The 25,864-nt window shown below is 41.7% G+C and overlaps 2 protein-coding genes across 9 annotated transcripts in view; both read right to left on the bottom strand.

Annotated features, from left to right (window-relative positions):
• Positions 1–625: 625 nt before the first annotated feature.
• Positions 626–4,275, bottom strand: LOC105010214 (dentin sialophosphoprotein-like). 3 transcript variants are annotated; one of them, XM_013131418.3, is made up of 4 exons: positions 4,223–4,275; positions 3,240–3,337; positions 2,345–2,419; positions 626–1,974 (listed from the first exon to the last, which is right to left on the bottom strand). In XM_013131418.3, the coding sequence occupies exons 2-4, from the start codon at positions 3,306–3,308 to the stop codon at positions 1,045–1,047; spliced, it is 1,074 nt and encodes a 357-aa protein (XP_012986872.3). In that variant the 5' UTR covers positions 3,309–3,337; positions 4,223–4,275; the 3' UTR covers positions 626–1,044. The 3 variants fall into 3 exon arrangements, with proteins under 3 accessions (XP_012986872.3, XP_012986873.3, XP_012986874.3); XM_013131419.4 differs by having other exon boundaries at positions 3,240–3,398; positions 4,223–4,263; XM_013131420.3 differs by lacking the exon at positions 2,345–2,419.
• A 3,167-nt stretch (positions 4,276–7,442) lies between these two features.
• The window catches only part of LOC106023765 (histone-lysine N-methyltransferase, H3 lysine-79 specific), a 28,986-nt gene continuing 10,564 nt past the window's right edge, over positions 7,443–25,864 (bottom strand). Inside the window, exons 1-12 of one of the 6 annotated variants that reach the window (XM_029117849.2) lie at positions 20,542–20,796; positions 20,347–20,373; positions 18,846–18,902; positions 16,669–16,752; positions 16,441–16,473; positions 15,930–15,986; positions 15,007–15,060; positions 14,733–14,786; positions 12,930–12,959; positions 9,936–9,968; positions 8,256–8,459; positions 7,443–8,096 (exon numbers count right to left, since the gene is read on the bottom strand). In XM_029117849.2, coding sequence (XP_028973682.2) covers positions 7,782–8,096; positions 8,256–8,459; positions 9,936–9,968; positions 12,930–12,959; positions 14,733–14,786; positions 15,007–15,060; positions 15,930–15,986; positions 16,441–16,473; positions 16,669–16,752; positions 18,846–18,902; positions 20,347–20,373; positions 20,542–20,595 — 1,002 coding nt within the window. In that variant the 5' untranslated portion in view covers positions 20,596–20,796 and the 3' untranslated portion in view covers positions 7,443–7,781. Of the gene's footprint in view, positions 8,097–8,255; positions 8,460–9,935; positions 9,969–12,929; positions 12,960–14,732; positions 14,787–15,006; positions 15,061–15,929; positions 15,987–16,440; positions 16,474–16,668; positions 16,753–18,845; positions 18,903–20,346; positions 20,374–20,541; positions 20,797–25,864 lie in introns of those variants that run through there. The other 5 variants (XM_029117851.2, XM_013131411.4, XM_029117850.2 and 2 more) reach the window with 5 other exon arrangements.

The raw sequence follows: 25,864 nt of genomic DNA, 5'->3' as shown, positions 1-25,864 counted from the left end.
TTACGACGTGAGTCCATTCTTCGGAGACGTTGAAACTAGATGTTTGGACTTTTGTTTGTGTCAAACCACACGTGCCCTGTTCTGCACCTCCTCTCCCATGTTCTCCCCTCTGTCCTCCTCCTCCTCCTATTCGGAGGTGTTCTGTGGTTGTTGCTGTTGTCTGTTAACCTTTGACCTTGCCCCTGACCCGAGAAACGGCTATGGTCAACCTGTCGCTGTTGGTGGGATTAAGTAACGGTCTCAAATAAAGTGTGGTCAGCACACGGTGTGAACATGACCCAGACTGTGGTCTGGTTTATAGGAGAAACACACACAACCACAACACAGTCATTGTTCACACCCAGATTCTTAGTGACATCTGTCGGGTGTCAGCTTTACGTTAACACGACGGCCCACAGTGTCTGAGTGAACAGATGTCACTGTATAAATGGGTGTGGAAATGTCCCCAAACCAGGAAAATATTATGAATACAGACACTGTTATCATTTCAAAAAATACAATGTTTATGTTAATGGTCAAACTTACAGATGGCTTAGAACTAATTAGGGATCAGAATTATTATTACTGTTTAAAAAGTTTGGTTTTAAAGTGCAACACATTTTTATTACCTATATAGATGTATGTTTGTTTGTCACATACATTTAAGTGTTTGATTATATAAACCAACAGTGTTCTCAGTCAGTCAATCAGTCCAGGTTTTCAGGGTTAACACTTTATTTACTAGTCAACATTCATTACAAAGTGTGATCTTAGAAACATAGCAAAGCTCATATCTAATATCTGTAAAAAAAAAAATCATTGCAGTCCTACAAGCTGGTGAGACATAACTTTTATTTTTTTCATTTAGCATTATTTTTTCCTTAGACGTTAACTGTCTTGCTCAAGGCCAGTTTCTGGTTGCTGGTTAGATTACCTCACCATTAGGCTGTCTGTCTGTCTGTTTCTGTCTGTCTCTGTCTGGCTGTTTCTGTCTGTCTGTCTCTGTCTGTCTGTCTGTCTGCTGCCTGCCTGTTCGCTTGCCTTTCTCTCTATCAGCCTGTATGTCTAGCTGCTACTAGAGTCACTTGATATGTCTTTGGAGGTCGACTCAGTGGATTTACTTTTAGGTTCACAAGAATCACTTGAATCACTTGAGTCGCTAGAATCACTTGAGTCGCTACAATCACTTGAATCGCTAGAGTTGCTGGAATCACTTGAATCGCTAGAGTCGCTAGAATCACTTGAGTTGCTAGAATCGCTTGAGTCACTAGAATCACTTGAATCGCTTGAGTCACTTGAATCACTAGAACTGCTTGAGTCGCTTGAATCACTAGAACTGCTTGAGTCGCTAGAATCGCTTGAGTCGCTAGAATCACTTGAACTGCTTGAGTCACTGGAATCGCTTGAATCACTTGAATCACTAGAACTACTTGAGTCACTAGAATCGCTGGAGTCACTTGAATCACTAGAACTGCTTGAGTCACTGGAATCACTTGAGTCACTTGAATCACTAGAACTGCTGGAGTCGCTGGAATCGCTAGATTCACTTGAATCACTAGAACTGCTTGAGTCGCTGGAATCACTAGAGTCGCTTGAATCACTTGACTGGGATTGGCTGGCAGGCGCGTCACCCTGCATCCCATAATCATCAAACTCAAACTCCGCAAAGTCTTGCATCGGAGCACTGCCATAACCAGGAAGGTTGCTATTGGACGCAGCCAGATTGTCCTCTCTGATGTCATCGTTCTTAACGTCATCGCTGGTGATGTCTTCAACCTTGAGACTCCGCCCCCTCCTTACGTAAGCAGACATGTAGGAGGAGCCACTGTCCCGTGTTCCGATTGGTGGAGAAATTGTGGTGGGCGGGAATCCCATCAGCTCTTCAAAGGTGAGGCTGTCTGGGCCAATCAAGGCAGAGCCTCCATCTGGCTCCTCCGCTCTGTCGCCTCCTTCCCCCGCTCCTCCTCCCCACGGGGTGACCCCTGAGGCCTCCCTCTGCAGTGAAGAAAGACAACATGTTACAGTGACTTACTGTTTATTTTACTGGTCCAGGAAAGTCATGACAGAGATGTTACATTGACCTACTGTTTATTTTACTGGTCCAGGAAAGTCGTGACAGAGACGTTACATTGACTTACTGTTTATTTTACTGGTCCAGGAAAGTCATGACAGAGATGTTACAATGACTCACTGTTTATTTTACTGGTCCAAGAAAGTCATGACAACACAGCATGGATATTCAGGTACAGAGAACAATGACATTGGCCAACTGCTTGAAGTTGATTTACTCAAGAACACTTCCCTGTATTTATACCTGGATTAGTTTCCTACATCAAAAGTTTTAAAATTATCCTCTCTGCTATACCTTTATAAGAGTGATGTTGATGGTTGTGTTGTCATCTCCACTGCCCTCAGAAAAAGACATCAACTCTATCTGGATCTAAAGGAAGAGGAATCTTCATCAACATCGTCATCTTCAACACCAGCAACATCAGCACCGTCATCATCATCAACACCACTCATTAACATTATCTTCATCAACAACGGCACAATCATCACATCATTATCATCATCACCACTATCATTGTCTTCTTCAACACCAATCATCATCATCATCATTACTGTAATCTTCATCATCACTATCATTATCATGACTACTATCATTATCACCATCACCATAATCAACATCCCCATCATAACCAACACCATCTTCATCATCACCATAATCAACATCCCCATCATAACCAACACCATCTTCACCATCACCATAATAAACATCCCTATTATAACCAACACCATCTTCATTCACGTCATGACATCACCATCTTCATCATCCCAGTCATTTCCATCACCATCTTCATCTCCATCGCTACCAGCATCTTCATTACCAACACCATTATCATCAGCACCATCATTACCACCACTATCAACACCATCATTACGATAATCAACATCACTATCGTCTCCGTCATTATCAGCAGCAACATCATCAACATTGTCTTCATCAACAACAGCACCATCATCGACATTATTCACATCATCACCACTATCATTGTATTCATTAGCACTACTATCATCATCATCATCATCACTGTACTCTTCATCACTATCCTTATCATGACTACTATCATTATCATTATCACCATAATCACCAACACCATCTTCATCCCCATCAGTACCATCACCCTCATCATCAACACCCTCATCATCAACACTACCATCTTCGTCACCGTCATCTTCATCATCTTCAAGCTACTCACCGGCAGGCTGTTTAGTGATCCAGCCAGAATCAGTAAGAGCAGTTTGATCTTCATCATGGTCTTCATCATTGTTTCTTTCTTCAGTCAGGTATTTTGTCCTGTGGTAGTATCCAAATGTGTTTATTAGCTGGACTATATTGAACCTTCTGATCTGGTGAGCTGTGGAAGAGTTTGTGAAATGACTGGAGAGGCTGGAGTAGGAGATACCATGTGAATATAAATGGAAAGAAAAGAGGAGCTTGGAGGAAAGAGAAGGTCAGCAGTATGTGATGGCAGAAAAGATGGAGGAGAGGAACAGGAGTAAATGATGGAGGAAGAGAGGAGATGAAGATGGAGGAGGAGAGGGACAGAAGTAAATGATAGAGGAAGAGAGGAGATGAAGATGGAGGAGAGAGGGACAGGAGTAAATGATAGAGGAGATGAAGATGGAGGAAGAGAGAGAGGGACAGGAGTAAATGATGGAGGAGATGAAGATGGAGGAGGAGAGGGAGAGGAGTAAATGATAGAGGAAGAGAGGAGATGAAGATGGAGGAGAGAGGGACAGGAGTAAATGATAGAGGAGATGAAGATGGAGGAAGAGAGAGAGGGACAGGAGTAAATGATGGAGGAGATGAAGATGGAGGAGGAGAGGGACAGGAGTAAATTATGGAGGAGATGAAAATGGAGGAGGAGAGGGACAGGAGTAAATGATGGAGGAGATGAAAATGGAGGAGGAGAGGGACAGGAGTAAATGATGGAGGAGATGAAAATGGAGGAGGAGAGGGACAGGAGTAAATGATGGAGGAGATGAAAATGGAGGATGAGAGGGACAGGAGTAAATGATGGAGGAGATGAAAATGGAGGAGGAGAGGGACAGGAGTAAATGATGGAGGAGATGAAGATGGAGGAGGAGAGGGACAGGAGTAAATGATGGAGGAGATGAAGATGGAGGAGGAGAGGGACAGGAGTAAATGATAGGAAAAGAGTCAGAACAGACACTTCACCTGCTGGGTTCACCTCCTTCCTCCTCGTCTGCTGGATAACTTGTGGTTTGAAAGAGTGTGTGTGGTTGTGGTCGGCTATTTAAACTCTCCAGTTAAAACACACACACACCACACACACCCCACACACCTTGAAACACACACTTATAAACACATACACAAACACAGACACACACCTGTGGACACACCTGCTTCAGTGAATCTCCCTTTATAATTGATGGTCTGAATAAATATATTGTGACCCGTGATACCATAGAATTAGCAGGAGAGAGGAGACTTTATCACAGTCATCCTGGGAGAGAGCCGGGGTCACTATACTTTACTGCTGTATGATAGGGTCAGAGAGGGAGAGTGGGTGTGTGAGAGAGGCTTTATGGTAAATATAGAGATCTGCTGTATGATAGGGTCAGTGTAGGCTGGGATTGAAACCATGATAGAAGCAAACAGTAAATAACACTGACACACACACACACTCACAAACACACACACAAACACACACACACACTGTTACATGGTGCATTGGCGGCGTCCATCATTTTTATGGTAATGAAGTGTTTATTTATTGTCATTAGAAATCTGTTGTATTTTGTCTGCGATAGAGAGAGGCATTACATTGGGTTTCTACATGAAGTATTGCTGTCAGACAGAAAGAGACAGACAGAGACAGACAGGAGAGAAGACATTATACAGGGTTTATACCTGAAGTATCACTGTCAGACAGACAGAGACAGACAGAGACAGACAGGAGAGAGGACATTGTATTTGGTTTATACCTGATGTATTGCTGTAAGAGACAGACAGGAGAGAGGACATTGTATTGGGTTTTTACATGAAGTATTACTGTCAGACAGAGACAGACAGAGACAGACAGGAGAGAAGACATTATATTTGGTTTATACCTGATGTATTGCTGTAAGAGACAGACAGGAGAGAGGACATTATATTTGGTTTATACCTGATGTATTGATGTAAGATACAGACAGGAGAGAAGACATTATATTTGGTTTCTACCTGGTGTATTGCTGTAAGATACAGACAGGAGAGGGGACATTATATTTGGTTTCTACCTGATGTATTGCTGTCTGATACAGACAGGAGAGGGGACATTATATTTGGTTTCTACCTGATGTATTGCTGTATGATACAGACAGGAGAGAAGACATTATATTTGGTTTCTACCTGATGTATTGCTGTAAGATACAGACAGGAGAGGGGACATTATATTTGGTTTATACCTGATGTATTGCTGTAAGATACAGACAGGAGAGGGGACATTATATTTGGTTTATACCTGATGTATTGCTGTAAGAGACAGACAGGAGAGAGGACATTATATTTGGTTTATACCTGATGTATTGCTGTAAGATACAGACAGGAGAGAGGACATTATATTTGGTTTATACCTGATGTATTGCTGTAAGATACAGACAGGAGAGAGGACATTATATTTGGTTTCTACCTGATGTATTGCTGTAAGACAGAGACAGACAGGCGAGGATTGAAGCAGCAGTCATGAATTATGAGTGTGGTTGTTATGTTCAGAAACAGTTTGGCCTCTCCCTAAAATAATGTCTCCACATGATTTATAACACAGAGTGTGAACTTACTTTCAGGAGTGTCTGTGTGTCTGTCTGTCTGTCCTTTACTTACAGTAATGTCTGTCTGTCCTTCTGTCTGTCTGTCCTTTACCTACAGCAATGTCTGTCCTCCTGTCTGTCTGTCCATCTGCCTGGCTGTCTTTAACCCACAGTAATGTTTGTCCTTCTGTTTGTCTATCCATCTGTCCTTCTGTCTGTCCTTTACCTACAGTTATGTGTGTCCTTCAGTCTGTCCTTTACCTACAGTTATGTGTGTCCTTCAGTCTGTCCTTTACCTACAGTTATGTGTCCTTCAGTCTGTCCTTTACCTACAGTTATGTGTGTCCTTCAGTCTGTCCTTTACCTACAGTTATGTGTGTCCTTCAGTCTGTCCTTTACCTACAGTTATGTGTGTCCTTCAGTCTGTCCTTTACCTACAGTTATCGGTGTCCTTCAGTCTGTCCTTTACCTACAGGTATGTGTCCTTCAGTCTGTCCTTTACCTACAGTTATGTGTCCTTCAGTCTGTCCTTTACCTACAGTTATGTGTGTCCTTCAGTCTGTCCTTTACCTACAGTATATGTCCTCAGTCTGTCCTTTACCTACAGTTATGTGTCCTTCATTCTGTCCTTTACCTACAGTTGTGTGTCCTCAGTCTGTCCTTTACCTACAGTTATGTGTCCTTCAGTCTGTCTTTTACCTACAGTTATGTGTCCTTCTGTCTGTCCTTTACCTACAGTTATATGTCCTCAGTCTGTCCTTTACCTACAGTTATGTATGTCCTTCAGTCTGTCCTTTACCTACATTTATGTGTCCTTCAGTCTGTCCTTTACCTACAGTTATGTGTCCTCAGTCTCTTTTACCTACAGTTATGTGTCCTCAGTCTGTCCTTTAACTACAGTTCTGTGTCCTCAGTCTGTCCTTTACCTACAGCTATGTGTCCTCAGTCTGTCCTTTACCTACATTTATGTGTCCTTCAGTCTGTCCTTTACCTACAGTTATGTGTCATCAGTCTGTCCTTTACCTACAGTTATGTATGTCCTCAGTCTGTTATCCCTTCACTTCCCTCCACTTCCTCTCTCTTTGTCCTCTGAGAAAAAAAAAATCTTTCACTCACTGGACAAATTGATCAGGTTTTTATTAATAAAGATAATTGACTGCGGATATAGGTGTTAATATATATTTATATTTATAAAAACACGTCACACAAACATGCATTACCACACCTGGTTGGTAGGCTGTAGATAATACCAATAGCCTGATACATAATATCTCTAATGATCCGATATGTAATATACAGCTCTGGAAAAAATTAAGAGACCACTGCACCTTTTTCATTCCTTTCCAAAAAAGTTGAAAAGGATTACAAGGATTACAGATTATATACCACTAAATGGAGTTAAATCACAACAGATTATATTTCCAGTAAATGGATTTAAAACACTACAGATTATATTACCAGTCAATGGAGTTAAAACTCAAAAGATAATATTACCACTAAATGGATTTAAAACACAACTTATTATATTACCAGTAAATGAAGTTATAACATGACCGAATATATTACAAGTAAATAGTGTTAAAACACAACACACTAAATTACCAGTAGATTTAGTTAAAACATCACAGATTATATTACCAGTAAATTAATTTTAAACACGACAGATTATATTCCCAGTAAATGGATTTTAAACACGACAGATTATATTTCCAGTAAATGGATTTTAAACATGACTGTAACATGGTTATATTACTAGTAAATAGTAAAAGTTTAACTGACCATAACATGATTGATTATAATTCTAGGAATGTGCTTGCTATCCTTATCAATATATTACATAACATGATGTTATGAAATAAGACTGGGAAGTCCACATCTACAGTATTAATTCAGTGTTAATTCAGTATTAATTCAGTATTCATTCAGTATTCATTCAGTATTCATTCTAGTTGAATTGTATCCCTCCCAAACCTCCCTCCTTCCTCTTATCTCTTTAGGTCCAGTGTCATTTCTCTCTCCTCCTGGTTGGGCCACATGAACCCATGTTTGCCATGCTGGTTGCCAGGGTGATCGTCCCCCAGTTCAGACATCAGCTCGTTGCTAAGACAGCCGGTGTCACCTCTACAGACTGTGGGAGGGGCCAGTGTCTCGGCCCTCACCAACCCTCCTGCTGTCTCACCCACTGCCCCGCCCTTCTCACCCCCTGCTTCACCTGTCCCCCCCCCCAACGCTCCTGTTGCTCCTCCCACCACAGGTAAGTGACTCCTCTTCAGGTAAATGTGGAAGGCAGACAGAGGGTTCTGGGAGACATGGAGGACATTTTAAATCCTTGTGGCTGTGTGGGTGTCTGTTTGGTGTATGTGTGTGTGGTGTGTGTGTGTGTGTGGTGTGTATTGTGTGTGTGGTGTGTGTGTGTGTGTGTGGTGTGTGTGTGTGTGTGTGTGGTGTTAGTATCTCACCCTGCGTCGGTTCTCATGGCTGCCCCGGCTGTCGTCCTGCGTCTCCATGTTCAGACCGGTCTGGTCCAGACGCATCAGGGAGTCACTCTCAGTGCTCTCACTACTAATACTACTAATACTACTACTACTACTACTACTACTACTACTACTGTTATGAAGAGGCTGGGCCTGGTTCTGGATTTGGTTCAAGATCTCTTCTGAGGTCTGGAGAGAAACAACAAGAGAGAAAGAGAGAGGAGAGAGAAAAAGGCATGGAGAGACGGAGACATAACTTGATAATTTCAATGGACGAATAATATCAATGGACAGATAATATCAATGGACAGATAATATCAATGGGCAGATAATATCAATGGACAGATCATATCAATGGACAGATCATATCAATGGACAGATCATATCAATGGACAGATCACATCAATGGACAGATCATATCAATGGACAGATCATATCAATGGACAGATCATTTAAGTGAACAGAAATGTTATCTGATCCTGTTCTATTTGAAGTAAAGGACTGGTCTGGGAGTAAAGTGTGCCATCTAGGACCAGTCTGGGGTTAAGGTGTGCCATCTCGGACTGGTCTGGGAGTAAAGTGTGCCATCTCGGACTGGTCTGGGAGTAAAGTGTGTCATCTCTGACTGGTCTGGGAGTAAAGTGTCTAGACTTGGACTGGTCTGGGAGTAAAGTGTCTAGACTTGGACTGGTCTGGGAGTAAAGTGTCACATCTTGGACTGGTCTGGGAGTAAAGTGTCTAGACTTGGACTGGTCTGGGAGTAAAGTGTCACATCTTGGACTGGTCTGGGAGTAAAGTGTCTAGACTTGGACTGGTCTGGGAGTAAAGTGTGCCATCTCGGACTGTTCTGGAAGTAAAGTGGCACATCTTGGACTGGTCTGGGAGTAAAGTGTCACATCTTGGACTGGTCTGGGAGTAAAGTGTTCCATCTCGGGCTGTTCTGGGAGTAAAGTGTGCCGTCCTTGTAGCCACACAGCTGTTTAGTCTCAAACCGGTGTTCTCATCCCATTGTGCATGTGGAAATGATCTTACTTCCTCTATTATACATGGCAGTGAGTTTTACCTATGATTTTTTACAATTCAATTTCACCAAGCATTTAAATGATCTCTGATCACGATCATTCAAGATTGTTTCCGACCACATTTATTTGGAAAGGTTTTTTTTAGGTTTAAATAATGTGTTGGACAGTTCTTAACCCAATTCCAGTAATTTCAGCAATCTCCTTAGTTGTTTTCTTGGCTTGATGCAGGCCAATAATTTCACCCTTCTGAAACACAGTAACATCTTTTCCATGACCACGGGAAACGTCTTCTGACATGATGGTTGAAGAAATGAGAAACTCCTCACTGCATCAGTTAGGGTTAAAATAATTGTTGCCAGCTGAAACATATTAATATCTACAGTAATTATTCAACCATAGCTTCTTACGTATTTGCTTATTTAAATCCAACGTTTTTGGCCAGGCAGTGTACAACAACACCAGCAATATATATCACCAGCAACATTATTGTCGGAACTAACCACCATAATCTTTGTTATCCATATTCCAACAAGTTTTTTCGTTTTCATATTTATAATAATTCCTCATTTGTCACGTCCAATTGACCGGGCCTTTTCCCAGTCACCCTCCATTCCTGTGTTTATGGAGACCTACAATGACTTACTGTGTCTTCAGAATGGTCAGGTTCCTCTGAGGCCTGCAAAGAGCACAACACATTAGATTTAGACCTGTAACACATTAGATTTAGACCTGTAACACATTAGATTTAGACCTGTAACAAATTAGATTTAGATCTGTAACACATTATATTTAGACCTGTAACACCTTAGATTTAGACCTGTAACACATTAGATTTAGACCTGTAACACATTCGATTTAGACCTGTAACACCTTAGATTTAGACCTTTAACACATTTGATTTAGACCTGTAACACATTTGATTTAGACCTATTATATATATTACACATTAGCTTTAGATAAATTACACATTAGATTTAGACCTTTAACACATTTGATTTAGACCTGTAACAAATTAGATTTAGACCTGTAACACATTAGATTTAGACCTGTAACACATTAGATTTAGACCTTTAACACATTTGATTTAGACCTGTAACAAATTATATTTAGATCTATTACACATTAGATTTGGACCTGTAACAAATTAGATTTAGAACTATTAAACATTAGATTTAGACCTGTAACAAATTAGATTTAGGTCTATTACACATTATATTTAGATCTGTTACACATTAGATTTGGACCTGTAACACATTAGATTTAGATCTATTACACATTATATTTAGACCTGTAACAAATTAGATTTAGATCTATTACACATAAAATGTAGATCTGTTACACATTAGATTTGGACCTGTAACACATTAGATTAATATATAATATTCTAACAGGGGGTCTGGTTTTGAACACATTAGATTTTGATCTAATATGTTCAATTATTATTATTATTGATTTAGATCTATAACACATTAGATTTACAACTATAACACATTAGATTTACAACTATAACACATTAGATTTACAACTATAACACATTAGATTTAGATCTATAACACATTAGATTTACAACTATAACAAATTAGATTTGCATCTATAACACATTAGATTTAGATCTATAACACATTAGATTTACAACTATAACACATTAGATTTGCATCTATAACACATTAGATTTAGAACTATAACACATTAGATTCAGATGTATAACACATTAGATTTAGAACTATAACACATTAGATTCAGATGTATAACACATTAGATTTGGATCTATAACACATTAGATTATCACCCAATTTTTATATTTAAAAAATAATATGCAACACTCAATTCTTTAATTATGCTGGTGTGTGTGTGTTGGCATGGGTGTCATTGTGTGTTTATGTTGGTGTGTGTGTGTGTTGGCACGGGTGTCATTGTGTGTTTATGTTGGTGTGTGTGTGTTGGCACGGGTGTCATGGTGTGTTTATGTTGGTGTGTGTGTGTGTTGGCACGGGTGTCATTGTGTGTTTATGTTGGTGTGTGTGTGTGTTGGCATGGGTGTCATTGTGTGTTTATGTTGGTGTGTGTGTGTGTGTTGGCACGGGTGTCATTGTGTGTTTATGTTGGTGTGTGTGTGTGTTGGCACGGGTGTCATGGTGTGTTTATGTTGGTGTGTGTGTGTGTTGGCACGGGTGTCATTGGGTGTTTATCTTGGTGTGTGTGTGTGTTGGCACGGGTGTCATTGTGTGTTTATGCTGGTGTGTGTGTGTGTTGGCACGGGTGTCATTATGTGTTTTTGTTGGTGTGTGTGTGTGTTGGCACGGGTGTCATTGTGTGTTTATGTTGGTGTGTGTGTGTGTTGGCACGGGTGTCATTGTGTGTTTATGTTGGTGTGTGTGTGTGTTGGCATGGGTGTTATTGTGTGTTTATGTTGGTGTGTGTGTGTTGGCACGGGTGACATTGTGTATTTATGTTAGTGTGTGTGTGAGTCAGTGTTGATCTGTGTGTTGATATGTGTGAGTGTCTGTGTAAGTTTGTGTGTGTTGGTGTGTGTGTTTGTGTCAGTGTTTGTGTCAGTGTGTTTGTTAGTGTGTATTGATGTGTGACCCTGGCTCAGATCCCGACACACAATGGGCGGATGTGTAATTACTCAACATTTAATTTCCCATGACAGATGTTCAGAGAAAGTGAGTGAGTGTGCAATTCTAAAATAGAATGTTAAATGGTATTCCAACTCGTGGAAAACCACACACACTTCCCACTGATTATGCAACATGCTACATTATAAATAGTACGCTAAGATGAATGTGAATAACATGTTGTAATACACTGAGTTGAATGTGATTAACATGTTATACTACACTGAGCTGAATGTAATCAACATGTTATGTTACACTAAGCTGAATGTGATCAACATGTTATATTACACTAAGCTAAATGTAATCAACATGTTATGTTACACTAAGCTGAATGTGATCAACATGTTATATTACACTGAGCTGAATGTAATCAACATGTTATATTACACTGGGCTGAATGTAATCAACATGTTATGTTACACTAAGCTGAATGTGATCAACATGTTATATTACACTGAGCTGAATGTAATGAACATGTTATGTTACACTAAGCTGAATGTGATCAACATGTTATACTACACTGAGCTGAATGTAATCAATATGTTATGTTACACTAAGCTGAATGTGATCAACATGTTATATTACACTGAGCTGAATGTAATCAACATGTTATATTACACTGGGCTGAATGTAATCAACATGTAATGTTACACTGAGCTGAATGTGATCAACATGTTATATTACACTGAGCTGAATGTAATCAACATGTTATGTTACACTAAGCTGAATGTGATCAACATGTTATATTACACTGAGCTGAATGTAATCAACATGTTATATTACACTGGGCTGAATGTAATCAACATGTTATGTTACACTGAGCTGAATGTGATCAACATGTTATATTACACTGAGCTGAATGTAATCAACATGTTATGTTACACTAAACTGAATGTGATCAACATGTTATACTACACTGAGCTGAATGTAATCAACATGTTATGTTACACTGAGCTGAATGTGATCAGTGTGCTGATTAAGTGTAGTAGTCATATTATTGTTATTGTTGTTTTTCTTACCGTGTCTTCAGAAGTGTTTTCTGGAGAGCTCTAAAGCACAGTGAAACAACATATTCTAAGAGCTCTAAAATTAAGCGACAAAATACATTCTAAAAGCTCTATAACACAATGACATAACATTCTAAGAGCTCTAAAACACAGTGACATAACATTCTTAGAGCTCAAAAACATAGTGACACAACATTCTAAGAACTCTAAAACACAACACAAAGCATTCTAAGGGTACTAAAACACAATGGTCATAAAATTACTTCACAGAAGTTCCTGAATGAACAGGTGCTGGTCATAAAATTAGAATATCATCAAAAAGTTGATTTATATCAGTAATTCCATTCAAAAAGTGCAACTTGTATATTATATTCATTCATTGCACACAAACTGATATATTTCTAATGTTTATTTCTTTTTATTGTGATGATTATAACTGACAACTATCAATCAGTCGATCAGTCTGTGACACTGCTCAGGTGTTATGAGAGCCCAGGTTGCTCTGATAGTGGCCTTCAGCTCTTCTGCATTGTTGGGTCTGGCATATCGCATCTTCCTCTTCACAATACCCTATAGATTTTCTACAGGGTTAAGGTCAGGCGAGTTTGCTGGCCAATTAAGAACAGGGATACCATGGTCCTTAAACCAGGTACTGGTAGCTTTGGCACTGTGTGCAGGTGCCAAGTCCTGTTGGAAAATGAAATCTGCATCTCCATAAAGTTGGTCTGCAGCAGGAAGCATGAAGTGCTCTAAAACTTCCTGGTAGACGGCTGCGTTGACCTTGGACCTCAGAAAACACAGTGGACCAACACCAGCAGATGACATGGCACCCCAAACCATCAATGACTGTGGAAACTTTACACTGGACTTCAAACAACATGGATTCTGTGCCTCTCCTCTCTTCTTCCAGACTCTGGGACCTTGATTTCCAAAGGAAATGCAAAATGTACTTTCATCAGAGAACATAACTTCAGACCACTCAGCAGCAGTCCAGTCCTTTTTGTCTGTAGCCCAGGCGAGACGCTTATGATGCTGTGTCTTGTTCAAGAGTGGCTTGACACAAGGAATGCGACAGCTGAAACCCATGTCTTGCATACGTCTGTGCGTGGTGGTTCTTGAAGCACTGACTCCAGCTGCAGTCCACTCTTTGTGAATCTCCCCCACATTTTTAATGGGTTTTGTTTCACAATCCTCTCCAGGGTGTGGTTATCTCTATTGCTTGTACACTTTTTTCTACCACATCTTTTCCTTCCCTTTGCCTCTCTATTAATGTGCTTGGACACAGAGCTCTGTGAACAGCCAGCCTCTTTAGCTATGAACTTTTGTGTCTTGCCCTCCTTGCGCAAGGTGTCAATGGTTGTCTTTTGGACAGCTGTCAAGTCAGCAGTCTTCCCCATGATTGTGTTGCCTACAGAACTAGACTGAGAGACCATTTAAAGGCCTTTGCAGGTGTTTTGGGTTAATTAGCTGATTAGAGTGTGGCACCAGGTGTCTTCAATATTGAACCTTTTCACAATATTTAATTTTCTGAGATACTGAATTTGGGGTTTTCATTAGTTGTCAGTTATAATCATCAAAATTAAAAGAAATAAACACTTGAAATATATAAGTCTGTGTGGAATGAATGTATACATTATACAAGTTTCACTTTTTGAACGGAATTACTGAAATAAATCAACTTTTTGATGATATTCTAATTTTATGACCAGCACCTGTATATTCTTGAAAATGTCTAAAAGTAAACTTTGGTTTACTAACATGATGATTATTTTAATATTATTGACCCATAACTTCTTCTCTCTGTTTTCCTCTCACCTTTGAGTGACTCTGGTCAGAGCTCTGTGACTCAGAGGAGCTAGTGGACTGGGTCTGAAGACAACACAGCAACACAACAGAGATACTTAGAAACTCATGGTGTGTGTGTCGGTGTGTGTGTCTGTGTGTGTGAACCTGGCTCCCCAGGAGCTGTGGTCTTTCAGAAATGTGAAAGGACACATTATGTAAAGACAAAGTTGTGGAATTCACCTACTTAATATAGTAATCTAGTCGAATTGATCATCTGATCTATCAGTGTAGTGGATTTACTCACCTGAGGGATGACCTGGGAAGGTAAAATCTGATCCACAACGTTTATCTGAGGGACCTTTTTCAAAACACAAACACAGTTCTTTAGATTCATTCACATGCTAAGGAATGCAGTTATAGGGCTGAGGCCTGGTTAAACTCAGTTGTAGACTGGGGTTTGGTTAAACTCAGTTGTAGACTGGGGTTTGGTTAAACTCAGTTGTAGACTGGGGTTTGGTTAAACTCAGTTGTAGACTGGGGTTTGGTTAAACTCAGTTATAGACTGGGGTTTGGTTAAACTCAGTTATAGACTGGGGTTTGGTTAAACTCAGTTGTAGACTGGGGTTTGGTTAAACTCAGTTGTAGACTGGGGTTTGGTTAAACTCAGTTGTAGACTGGGGTTTTGTTAAACTCAGCTGTAGACTGGGGTTTTGTTAAACTCAGTTGTAGACTGGGGTTTGGTTAAACTCAGTTGTAGACTGGGGTTTGGTTAAACTCAGTTGTAGCCTTGGGCCTGGTTAAACTCAGTTGTAGACTGGGGTTTGGTTAAACTCAGTTGTAGACTGGGGTTTGGTTAAACTCAGTTGTAGCCTTGGGCCTGGTTAAACTCAGTTGTAGACTGGGGTTTGGTTAAACTCAGTTGTAGACTGGGGTTTGGTTAAACTCAGTTGTAGACTGGGGTTTGGTTAAACTCAGTTGTAGACTGGGGTTTGGTTAAACTCAGTTATAGACTGGGGTTTGGTTAAACTCAGTTGTAGACTGGGGTTTGGTTAAACTCAGTTGTAGACTGGGGTTTGGTTAAACTCAGTTGTAGACTGGGGTTTGGTTAAACTCAGCTGTAGACTGGGGTTTGGTTAAACTCAGCTGTAGCCTTGGGCCTGGTTAAACTCAGTTATAGACTGGGGTTTGGTTAAACTCAGTTGTAGACTGGGGTTTGGTTAAACTCACCATCTGTTGCTGAAGGGGAAGCTGGTCCAAGGTATTAGACTGAGCAATCTGTTCTGTCTGGTAAAACACACCAGTTAGTACAGATTATACACATGTGAATATATTATTATTAGTTCGGGCATTACTAAGGTTCAATTGTCTCTCATTCGTTCCTTAAAGGACTGCTCTTGTAGTCCCAGAATTCCCCAGAATGCACTGTGCTGCCCGTTGACAACATACAGGTAGCATCATTTATGGGTGCCGTAATGATGCCGGTGAAGTTCCCAATCTCTTCAAAAGTAAATTTGATGATGTAGCCTCCCAAGGCATTATATTAGCACCCCTTAAACTGACAGAAAATAATGAATGTTGTTATTGTTGATGATGAATTGTATCTTCATTTTACTTTGTTAAAGGGAATCTTCAATGAGTGTCACTGGCCATAGTTCTGTGACTGAGAAAGCAACTGGTTCTGAAGACAACACAACAAAACAATACTAATTAGGCACTCATGAAGTGTGTTTGTGTTCACCTGGTTCCCTAGCAGCTGTGGTCTTTCAAGAACCTATTCAGGAAGGGAGAAGACAGCAGGATAAACAGTGTCAGGGACTGTAGTTCACCTGGTTTGCACAGTTAAAGATGCATTCTGTCATATTTGGCCACTGGTTGTAAAAGTGGTGCTGTTGAGCTGAAAAGGGGCAGAACAAATACACTTGCACATTTAACACACCTGGTCTATTGGGGTAGTGTCTTTACTCACCTGGTCTATCGGGGAAGTGTCTTTACTCACCTGAGGGATGACCTGGGTAGGTATGATCTGATCCACAACGTTTATCTGAGGGACCTTTTTCCAAACAGAAACACAGTTCATCAGCTTCAGTCACACCCAGGAATGCAGTTGTAGTCTGAGGCCTGGTTAAACTCAGTTGTGGTGTGAGGCCTGGTTAAACTCAGTTGTGGTATGAGGCCTGGTTAAACTCAGTTGTGGTGTGAGGCCTGGTTAAACTCAGTTGTGGTATGAGGCCTGGTTAAACTCAGGTGTGGTGTGAGGCCTGGTTAAACTCAGTTTAAGTCTGAGGCCTGGTTAAACACAGTTGTAGTCTGAGGCCTGGTTAAACTCAGTTGTGGTGTGAGGCCTGGTTAAACTCAGTTGTGATCTGAGGCCTGGTTAAACTCAGTTTAAGTCTGTGGCCTGGTTAAACTCAGTTGTAGTGTGAGGACTGGTTAAACTCAGTTGTAGATTTGGGCCTGGTTAAACTCAGTTGTAGACTGAGGCCTGGTTAAACTCCATCCATCCATCCATCTTCTTCCGCTTATCCGGGGCCGGGTCGCGGGGGCAGCAGTCTAAGCAGGGATGCCCAGACTTCCCTCTCCCCAGACACTTCCTCTAGCTCTTCCGGGGGGACACCGAGGCGTTCCCAGGCCAGCCGGGAGACATAGTCCCTCCAGCGTGTCCTAGGTCTTCCCCGGGGTCTCCTCCCGGTGGGACGGGACCGGAACACCTTCCCAGGAAGGCGTTCCGGAGGCATCCGAAAAAGATGCCCAAGCCACCTCAGCTGACCCCTCTCGATGTGGAGGAGCAGTGGCTCTACTCTGAGCTCCTCCCGGGTGACCGAGCTTCTCACCCTATCTCTAAGGGATCGCCCAGCCACCCTGCGGAGAAAACTCCATCCTTCCCTCACTCGTGAACAAGACCCCTAGATACTTAAACTCCTCCACTTGAGGCAGGCACTCTCCACCAACCTGAAGTGGGCAAGCCACCCTTTTCCGACTGAGGACCATGGCCTCGGATTTGGAGGTACTGATTTTCATCCCCACCGCTTCACACTCGGCTGCAAACCGTCCCAGTGCATGCTGAAGGTCCTGGTTAGAAGGGGCCAACACGACAACATCATCTGCAAAGAGCAGAGACGAAATCGTGTGGTCCCCAAACCTGACACCCTCCGGCCCCTGGCTGCGCCTAGAAATTCTGTCCATAAAAATTACAAACAGAACCGGTGACAAAGGGCAGCCCTGCCGGAGTCCAACATGCACTGGGAACAAGTCTGACTTACTGCCGGCAATGCGGACCAAGCTCCTGCTTCGGTTGTACAGGGACCTGACAGCCCTTAGCAAAGGACCCAGGACCCCATATTCCCCAAGCACCCTCCACAAGATGCCGCGAGGGACACAGTCGAATGCCTTCTCCAAATCCACAAAACACATGTGGATTGGTTGGGCAAACTCCCATGAACCCTCCAACACCCCGTAGAGGGTATAGAGCTGGTCCAGTGTTCCACGGCCCGGACGAAAACCACACTGTTCCTCCTGAATCCGAGGTTCTACTATCGGCCGTATTCTCCTCTCCAAGCGTTGGTAGGGCACTGTTTCCCTCTCCTGAGGCGCCGGATGGTTTGCCAGAATCTCTTCGAGGCCAGCCGATAGTCCTTCTCCATGGCCTCACCGAACTCCTCCCAGGCCCGAGTTTTTGCCTCCACAACCACCCGGGCTGCAGCCCGCTTGGCCTGTCGGTACCCGTCAGCTGCCTCAGGAGTCCCACAAGCCAACCAGGCCTGATAGGACTCCTTCTTCAGCTTGACGGCATCCCTTACTTCCGGTGTCCACCACCGGGTTCAGGGATTGCCGCCTCGACAGGCACCGGAGACCTTACGGCCACAGCTCCGAGCGGCCGCTTCGACAATGGCGGTGGAGAACATGGTCCACTCGGACTCAATATCTCCAACCTCCCTGGTTAAACTCAGTTGTAGATATGGGTTTGGTTAAACTCAGTTGTAGTGTGAGGCCTGGTTAAACTCAGTTGTAGACTGAGGCCTGGTTAAACTAATTTGTAGTGTGAGGCCTGGTTAAACTCATTTGTAGTGTGAGGCCTGGTTAAACTCAGTTGTAGGCTGAGGCCTGGTTAAACTCAGTTGTAGACTGGGGTTTGGTTAAACTCACCATCTGTTGCTGAAGTGGAAGCTGGTCCAAGGTATCGGACGGGGCAATCTGTTCTGTCTGGTAAAACATGAAAAATAGCAATCAACATTTTGAGGGTTTTTAATCAACAAAGCAAAAGGTCTGTTTTATACAGCCAATACACCAGAGCTGTGTCTGTTTACTGCCTTAGCTGTTGGCTGAATGCCACAGCCATTTTACTGTACCTTATTGATAGAAAGCCTAACATAATCAATGGGTAAAATCAATGGGTTAATCATTCATAAATTATCAATCGGTTAACCATTCATAAATTATCATTCAGTTAACCATTCATAGATTATCAATGGGTTAATCATTTATGTCTTAAATCCAACAAGTTACGTGTATTTGATTGACCATATATTTCTGCATTTAGAGCTTAAACCCCCATGTATGAAGTATGTACTTTAGTTATGTCCCAAAAGCTCAGCTCAACTGTCATATCCCATCTGAACCCAAAATATACAATGCTTGTACTCAATAAAATGTCATTGTTTCAAGAAGGATTCCAGCCTCGAAGACCAGCAATTAAAGCTCACAGATGTTTTATTAGGTTACTATTTCTGTAGTATAATGTTCACTACCAGTTAGTAGATTCCAACCTGAGATTCCAACCGACCATCTCCCTCTGTGAGACTAACTGGGCAGATAACTCTTCCAAGACACCAACCTGAGGAACCATCTCCCTCTGTGAGACTAACTGGGCAGATAACTCTTCCAAGACACCAACCTGAGGAACCATCTCCCTCTGTGAGACTAACTGGGCAGCTAACTCTTCCAAGAAACCAACCTGAGGAACCATCTCCCTCTGTGAGACTAACTAGGCTGATAACTCTTCCAAGACTCCAACAATGTATGAAGTTGGTGTAGTTGTGAAGTTTTCAGTTGTTCCAGGTACGTGTCTACCTCGGCAACCTCTCTCCTGCTATCCCTGCATTTCAGTTGTACATGCACCTTGCACCTTCAACTTGCCTTCATTGCACATTTAGATTTGCTATCATACTTGCATTTTTCAGTTGTTACATATACCTGTCTACCTCAGGAACCTCATTGCTGCTATCCCTGCATTCCAGTTGCCCGTGTTACCTTACTCCCTTAGTACCTTACTACCTCGATTGCACATCTATAATGCCATTTAGAATTCCCATCTGTACCCCCACAACTATTTATCCCACTTGTAACATCCACTATACCTAACACTTCTAAACTTTTGCCCTCCTCTATTTGCCTTAATTGCAAATTTAGTATTGCCATTTCTACTGCATTTGCCTTCATTGCACATCTACACATTCCACTTGTAATATAGATATACTTAATACTTGATAAAATGTTCTATACATTTTCTGCCCTCTTTAATTTGCACATTTGGTTAGATGCAATTTGTTGTGCTGTACTTGTACTTGTTCAATGACAATAAAGTTGAATCTAATCTAAATGGTTATGTTTGTCTCCTTAGTTCCCAATGTCAGATCAGAGCTCTCACCTGAGACGTTCTGTGTGGACGATGTTCCTGTAGTAATCAATACAATAGTAAGCCATTTGTTTCATACTCAACATACAAGTATGGTATTCCTGTAGTACTCAAAACAACAGTATGGTATTCCTGTAGTATTCAGAACAACAGAATTAAATTCCTGTAGTGCTCAAAACACCAGGATGGTATTCCTGTAGTACTCACAGGAATGGTAGAAGCTGCTCTGAGCAGACAAGCCAGCACTATGAAAACCTCCATCCTTCTTCTTGTAACGTGTCTCAGCTGAGTGCTAAAGGTCTAATGAGAGACCAGGGGGCTGAGTCCGTCAACCCAGAGTTACCTAGGTAGTGTGGTACTCCGTAAACCCAGCGGCACCCAGGTAGTGTGGTAATCCAACTGACCAGAGGAACAGTACATTCCATGTGAGTTCTACAGACCCATTCTGATCTATATATCATACTCGCAGAGGAGGTGGGATCAGGGCTTCACTCGTTCTATCTTGGCACTCTTCTTGCCCCCCCCCCCCCTCCGTATCACTCCAGCTGACAGACACACACACCGCTGTTAATGTCTTCTTCCTGTTGTTGTGTCAGGAAAACAGGAAGTTGAGCTGGGTGGTAGTGTGTTGTGGGAGCGTTAAGGAATGTGTTTTCATGGCGTTAGGGATGTTATAGTCAGACAGTGATTGATGAGGACGTGTCTGAATGTGTTTGTGTGTTTGAAGGAGTTATAGCCAGTAGCTCCTGTTCATTCTGTGGTGATAGTGATATTACAGCCCGCTTCAGTATTATTGGGACAGTATGTACAGCAAATGGTATCATTTCTAAATACTTAGCCTGAAATGAAAGCTTGGAGTCAATATTTTGTTAGATTTAAAATTCAAACTTTTGGTGTATGAAGCCAAAATAAGAAACATCTTCCCTGACCCTATAATTATTGGCATTGCCATTTAGCTGGTGCATTCATCCAAATCAACCTACAGTCGTGTGGTGAATACGTTTATGTTTTCAAGGCATTTAAGGGAGGCCCTGCCCCACCTATGCAATGGGAGAGGGTTTGCCAAACCAGAACAAAAGGGGGCAGTGCTGTACTGACAAATCCAAAATAACCGCCTCCACACAGTTCTGCAGAACTCAGTCCCAAAGATCACCATCTGTCCATGTCAGGAAAACACAGTCAGGAAACAACTTAATTACATATTAAAATGTTTGAGGGTTTGTGCGTGTCTGTGTGTGTCTGTCTGTGTGCATGTGGGTGTGTGTGTGTGTGGTGTGTAAACCAGGGACCTTGGGACAGAAAGTAGACAGAAGCTCTGGGAAAACTTTCTGTTGTCCATAAATACATCACTTTAATCACTTTCAGTGGTATTGTAAACAGGTTGGCATTTGGTCAGCTGACTGTGTAGCATTACATCCTCTGGCTTTCAACAAACACTAAACTCACACTCTGTAATTAATGTGTTTCCCAACATGAGGTTTTTGTACTTAGACATCCCACAGTTATTCTGTGACAAGATTAACAATCTTCTGTTTTCTAACAGCTCAAAGTAAAATACATGAAGAATAATTCTTCAAATATTCATGAAGAATAATTATTTATAGTCAGTATTAATACTATGGTCAAGATTAACACTAAGGTCATGATTAACACTACTCTCAGGATTAACACTGCAGTCAGTATTAACACTACTCTCAGGATTAACACTGCAGTCAGTATTAACACTAACGTCATGATTAACACTGTGGTCAGAATTAAAACTATGTTCAGAATTAACACTTTGGTCAGTATTAACCATTTAGTCAGGATTAACAACAACATTTGGAGTCAAGTTGTGGTGTCTGCGGTTGTCTAGAGGTGTGTGGTGTTGTGGCTGTTGTTAGAAGGCAGTCGTTTTGATTAGTAGTTGAAATAATGATTGCGTATATCAAGGGAGAGAGTAATTCAATTATTTATTGTAGTATTTGATAGTCTCTTGTTCATGATGTTACAGACTCAACCCTCGGTCTTGTAAACTCAATCTCATCTTAACTCATCTCAAAGAAACTTCCGGTATTCCTCTTCTTATATATACATCCCAATACTGTAAGCCCATTAGCTAATTGCTGCCGCGCTTTGAATGAACATGACTTCCTGTGTACAGAGGAACAGATGGTCTGTTGTAAACAAAACATACACTTCAACACTGTACAACCAGGCGAACCGATCAATGCTAGCATCATGGTTGATATCCAAACTTGAAGCAGAGATAAACTTGGAGTCAGGGCTCTGCTCGTGACTAGAGCTGGCTGGACACTTACTACTAGACTGGTTCAGAGATGACTGAGTCACGGACTGGAACGGGGGGTAACCCACTGGAGAGAGAACCCAGAGCCTCTATACTGTGATCCTCAGAGGCGCTAGCAAAGTTAAAGGGCACGCGCTGTTAGCCCTGAGAGTACATGAGTCAACGCTATCATCACTAACCACTGCTACCAATACTGTGTAAGCCTAATCTTCTGATGAGATAGCATTAATTTCAGACCCAGTGTTAGCTTCAGATGTAACACTAGTTTCAGAGCCAGTTTTGGCTTCAGGACTAGGACTCGTTTCAGAGTCAGTGTTAGCTTCAGGAGTAGCATTAAGTTAACATTAGGCACTGTATGTGTGGATGTCTGCATCATGTTGTACTTCCTCACTAGAAGTAGAAGTGTTGTTGTTGTTGTCAATGAAATCAGCCTTCAGAAGATTTAGTTTTGCCTCAGAATGAACGTCTTCACTAAATGTTTTGTTATTAGCTGTAGAGACCACGTCTGGTGTATTACAGTCAGGTAAAGTCACTCCACATTCTCCTCTCACAGCAAGTTACCTAGCTGTCCTCAGGCTTTCTAGCTAACATTACCTAGGTGTCCTTAGGCTAACTAGCTAACCCTACCAACCTGTCCTCAAGCTAACTAACTAACTTAACCTGTCACTCCTCAGGCTAACTAGCTAACGTAACATATCTCTCCTTATGCTAACTAGCTAATGTTATCTAAATCTCGTCTGGCTAACTAGCCAATGTTGTTGTAAAGTTAGCTGAATATCTGTCTCTGATGTTTTCAGTGAGAAGTGATGTACTATATGGTGCCATTTCAATGTCATCCCTGAATAAAAGCAACATCCTGGTGATAGTAACACAGTTCTGCTTTGAACATTCTGTAGCTCTCTTCCTGCCCATATATGGGTGACAGGTATAAGACCATATTTGGTTGTGCCCAGCGACACCAATGTTTTGGTGTGGAAGAGTTCCTCTGGGATTCTAGTTTGGCCTCCCATGCATTGTTCACTTATACCAAACCACACTGTGGTGCCACACAAACACACATATACATGCATACCCAATACCCTGTCTACTCTAGCATTCCAATGGAAGTGTCAGACTGCCAGTGATCTAGACTAATTATATTTTTATGTAATTCTGTAAGTCTGCTGGGATAAGAGAGAGATTGTGTGTGAGTGTGTGTGTGAGTTTGTAATACAGATCTATGTAACTCACAAACATAGAAAATCCTTAAGAACTGGACCCCACAAGGTTTTTGGCAGGTCAGAGTTCAGGCCCACACTAGGGTTTAGGTTTGGGGAGGAATGTACAGTTGGGGCTCATGTTAGAATTCTCAGTGAATGTAATTGATGTGTGGAATGTTGCTTTTCATGTCACAGACTTGGTTTCCAACCCACTCACTCTGAAGTTATTATGTTAAGAATCCCTCTTCCCCAGCACAGCTCCTTGGATCAAACACACCTCTGTAAGAATGCTTGGGTCAAGTCAGGTCATTACAGGGTCACCTGTCCAGCGTTCAGAGGTGTCCCTCGCTTCCCTTGTACTGGACATGATGCTCCTGGTTTGTGATGGAAAATATAATATGAGTTGCTTATTCATGTATAAACAATGTTATTTATAAATTAGCGATAATATGATCCATCTTTGGTAGTATACTTCAAATCCAATCCTTATTTTTACATTTAAAATCAACATTAGTCTCTAGTGTCTAAATTTCCCCAAGAGGTGGAGTTTCAAGTTTCAAGGTTTATTTGTCAAATGCACTGAACACCACAGCGTCATCCTGCACAATGAAACTCTTGTGGCACACAACAACTACGTAGTGAGAGATAAGAAGAAGAGTATATAAGCAAAAATATAGCTAGACAGAATATAGTAATAAAATAAAGCAACAATATACATAACACTGTACACTAGCAGCTGTTTAAAAAAAAGAGTACTGTAATCTGGGTAGTATTGTTGATAGAGGAGCACTCTGGGTAGTATTGTTGATAGAGGAGCACTCTGGGTAGCATTACTGATAGAGGAGCACTCTGGGTAGTATTAGTGATAGAGGAGCACTCTTGGTAGTATTAGTGATAGAGGAGCACTCTGGGTAGTATTGTTGATAGAGGAGCACTCTGGGTAGCATTACTGATAGAGGAGCACTCTGGGTAGTATTAGTGATAGAGGAGCACTCTGGGTAGTATTTGTGATAGAGGAACACTCTGGGTAGTATTTGTGATAGAGGAGCACTCTGGGTAGTATTAGTGATAGAGGAGCACTCTGGGTAGTATTTGTGATAGAGGAGCACTCTGGGTAGTATTACTAAACATTTAGATATGGCAAGCATGGCAGTAATATACATAGCAGTGTAATCTAGCAGCAATGGAGAGAGTACTGAATATTATAGATACACACACACAGCAAAAATAAAGCAAGAGGATAAGGCAATACTATACATAACACTGTACATAGCAGTAGTTTAAAAAGAGTACTGTAAGCTAGCAGCAATATTGTTAGTGGTATTGAATATTGTAGATATGGCAAGTATGGCAGTAATATGCATACATAATTTAAACCAGGACACCAGAGCATCTGGAATGTTCGTGTGTGATCTGTATGATCATGGATCAGTGTTGCTGGTTGAGGAGCCTTATGGCCTGAGGGAAAAAAACTGTTTTTGAGTCTGGAAGTGCTCCGATGTTCTGGTAGCATCTAGCAGACAGCAGCAGTGTGAACCGACCATAGCCTGGGGGTTGTAGTCTTTGATGATGTTCTGTGCTTTCCTCAGGCATCGTGTATAGTAGATGCCTTGCATGGAGGGGAGATGACAGCTGATGATGCAATCCACAGACTTTACCACTATCTGGAGGGACTAGGGATCGGAGCTGATGATGCAATCCACAGATACCACTATCTGGAGGGACTAGGCATCGGAGCAGCTGCCGCACCAGGCAATAATGCAGAGAGGATGCTTTCAATGGTGCACCTGTAGAAGTTGGTGAGAGTTTTTGCAGACAAACTTCTTGAGTCTCCTCAGGAAATATAGTTGTTTTTGGCCGGTTCTTGCAGCCGAGTTTGCATGTCTGGACCAGGTGAGGTCATCCTTGAATATACAGTGTAATGGAGAAAGGCACATGGAATGGACCCAGAGGGTGTTCAGAGTCCTGGAGGCCAATTTATTACCAAAAATACGACGAAGAAATTAAAGCAAGGGTCAAACCACTTTCCTGGGGTCAGCCTCCT

This window comes from Esox lucius, chromosome 24, assembly GCF_011004845.1.
Source record: "Esox lucius isolate fEsoLuc1 chromosome 24, fEsoLuc1.pri, whole genome shotgun sequence".
Lineage (NCBI taxonomy): Eukaryota > Metazoa > Chordata > Actinopteri > Esociformes > Esocidae > Esox > Esox lucius.
Note: the sequence above shows the minus strand (reverse complement) of the source record. Positions and strands in the feature narration are given on the sequence as shown.

Bases quoted from the DNA above. Each gene is read 5' to 3' on its own strand.
- LOC105010214 (XM_013131418.3), bottom strand. From the start codon at position 3,308: ATGATGAAGACCATGATGAAGATCAAACTGCTCTTACTGATTCTGGCT. The intron at 2,420-3,239 runs GTGAGTAGCTTG...CTCTTCCTTTAG, and splicing joins GATCACTAAACAGCCTGCCG to ATCCAGATAGAGTTGATGTC. The intron at 1,975-2,344 runs GTATAGCAGAGA...TCTTCACTGCAG, and splicing joins TCAACATCACTCTTATAAAG to AGGGAGGCCTCAGGGGTCAC.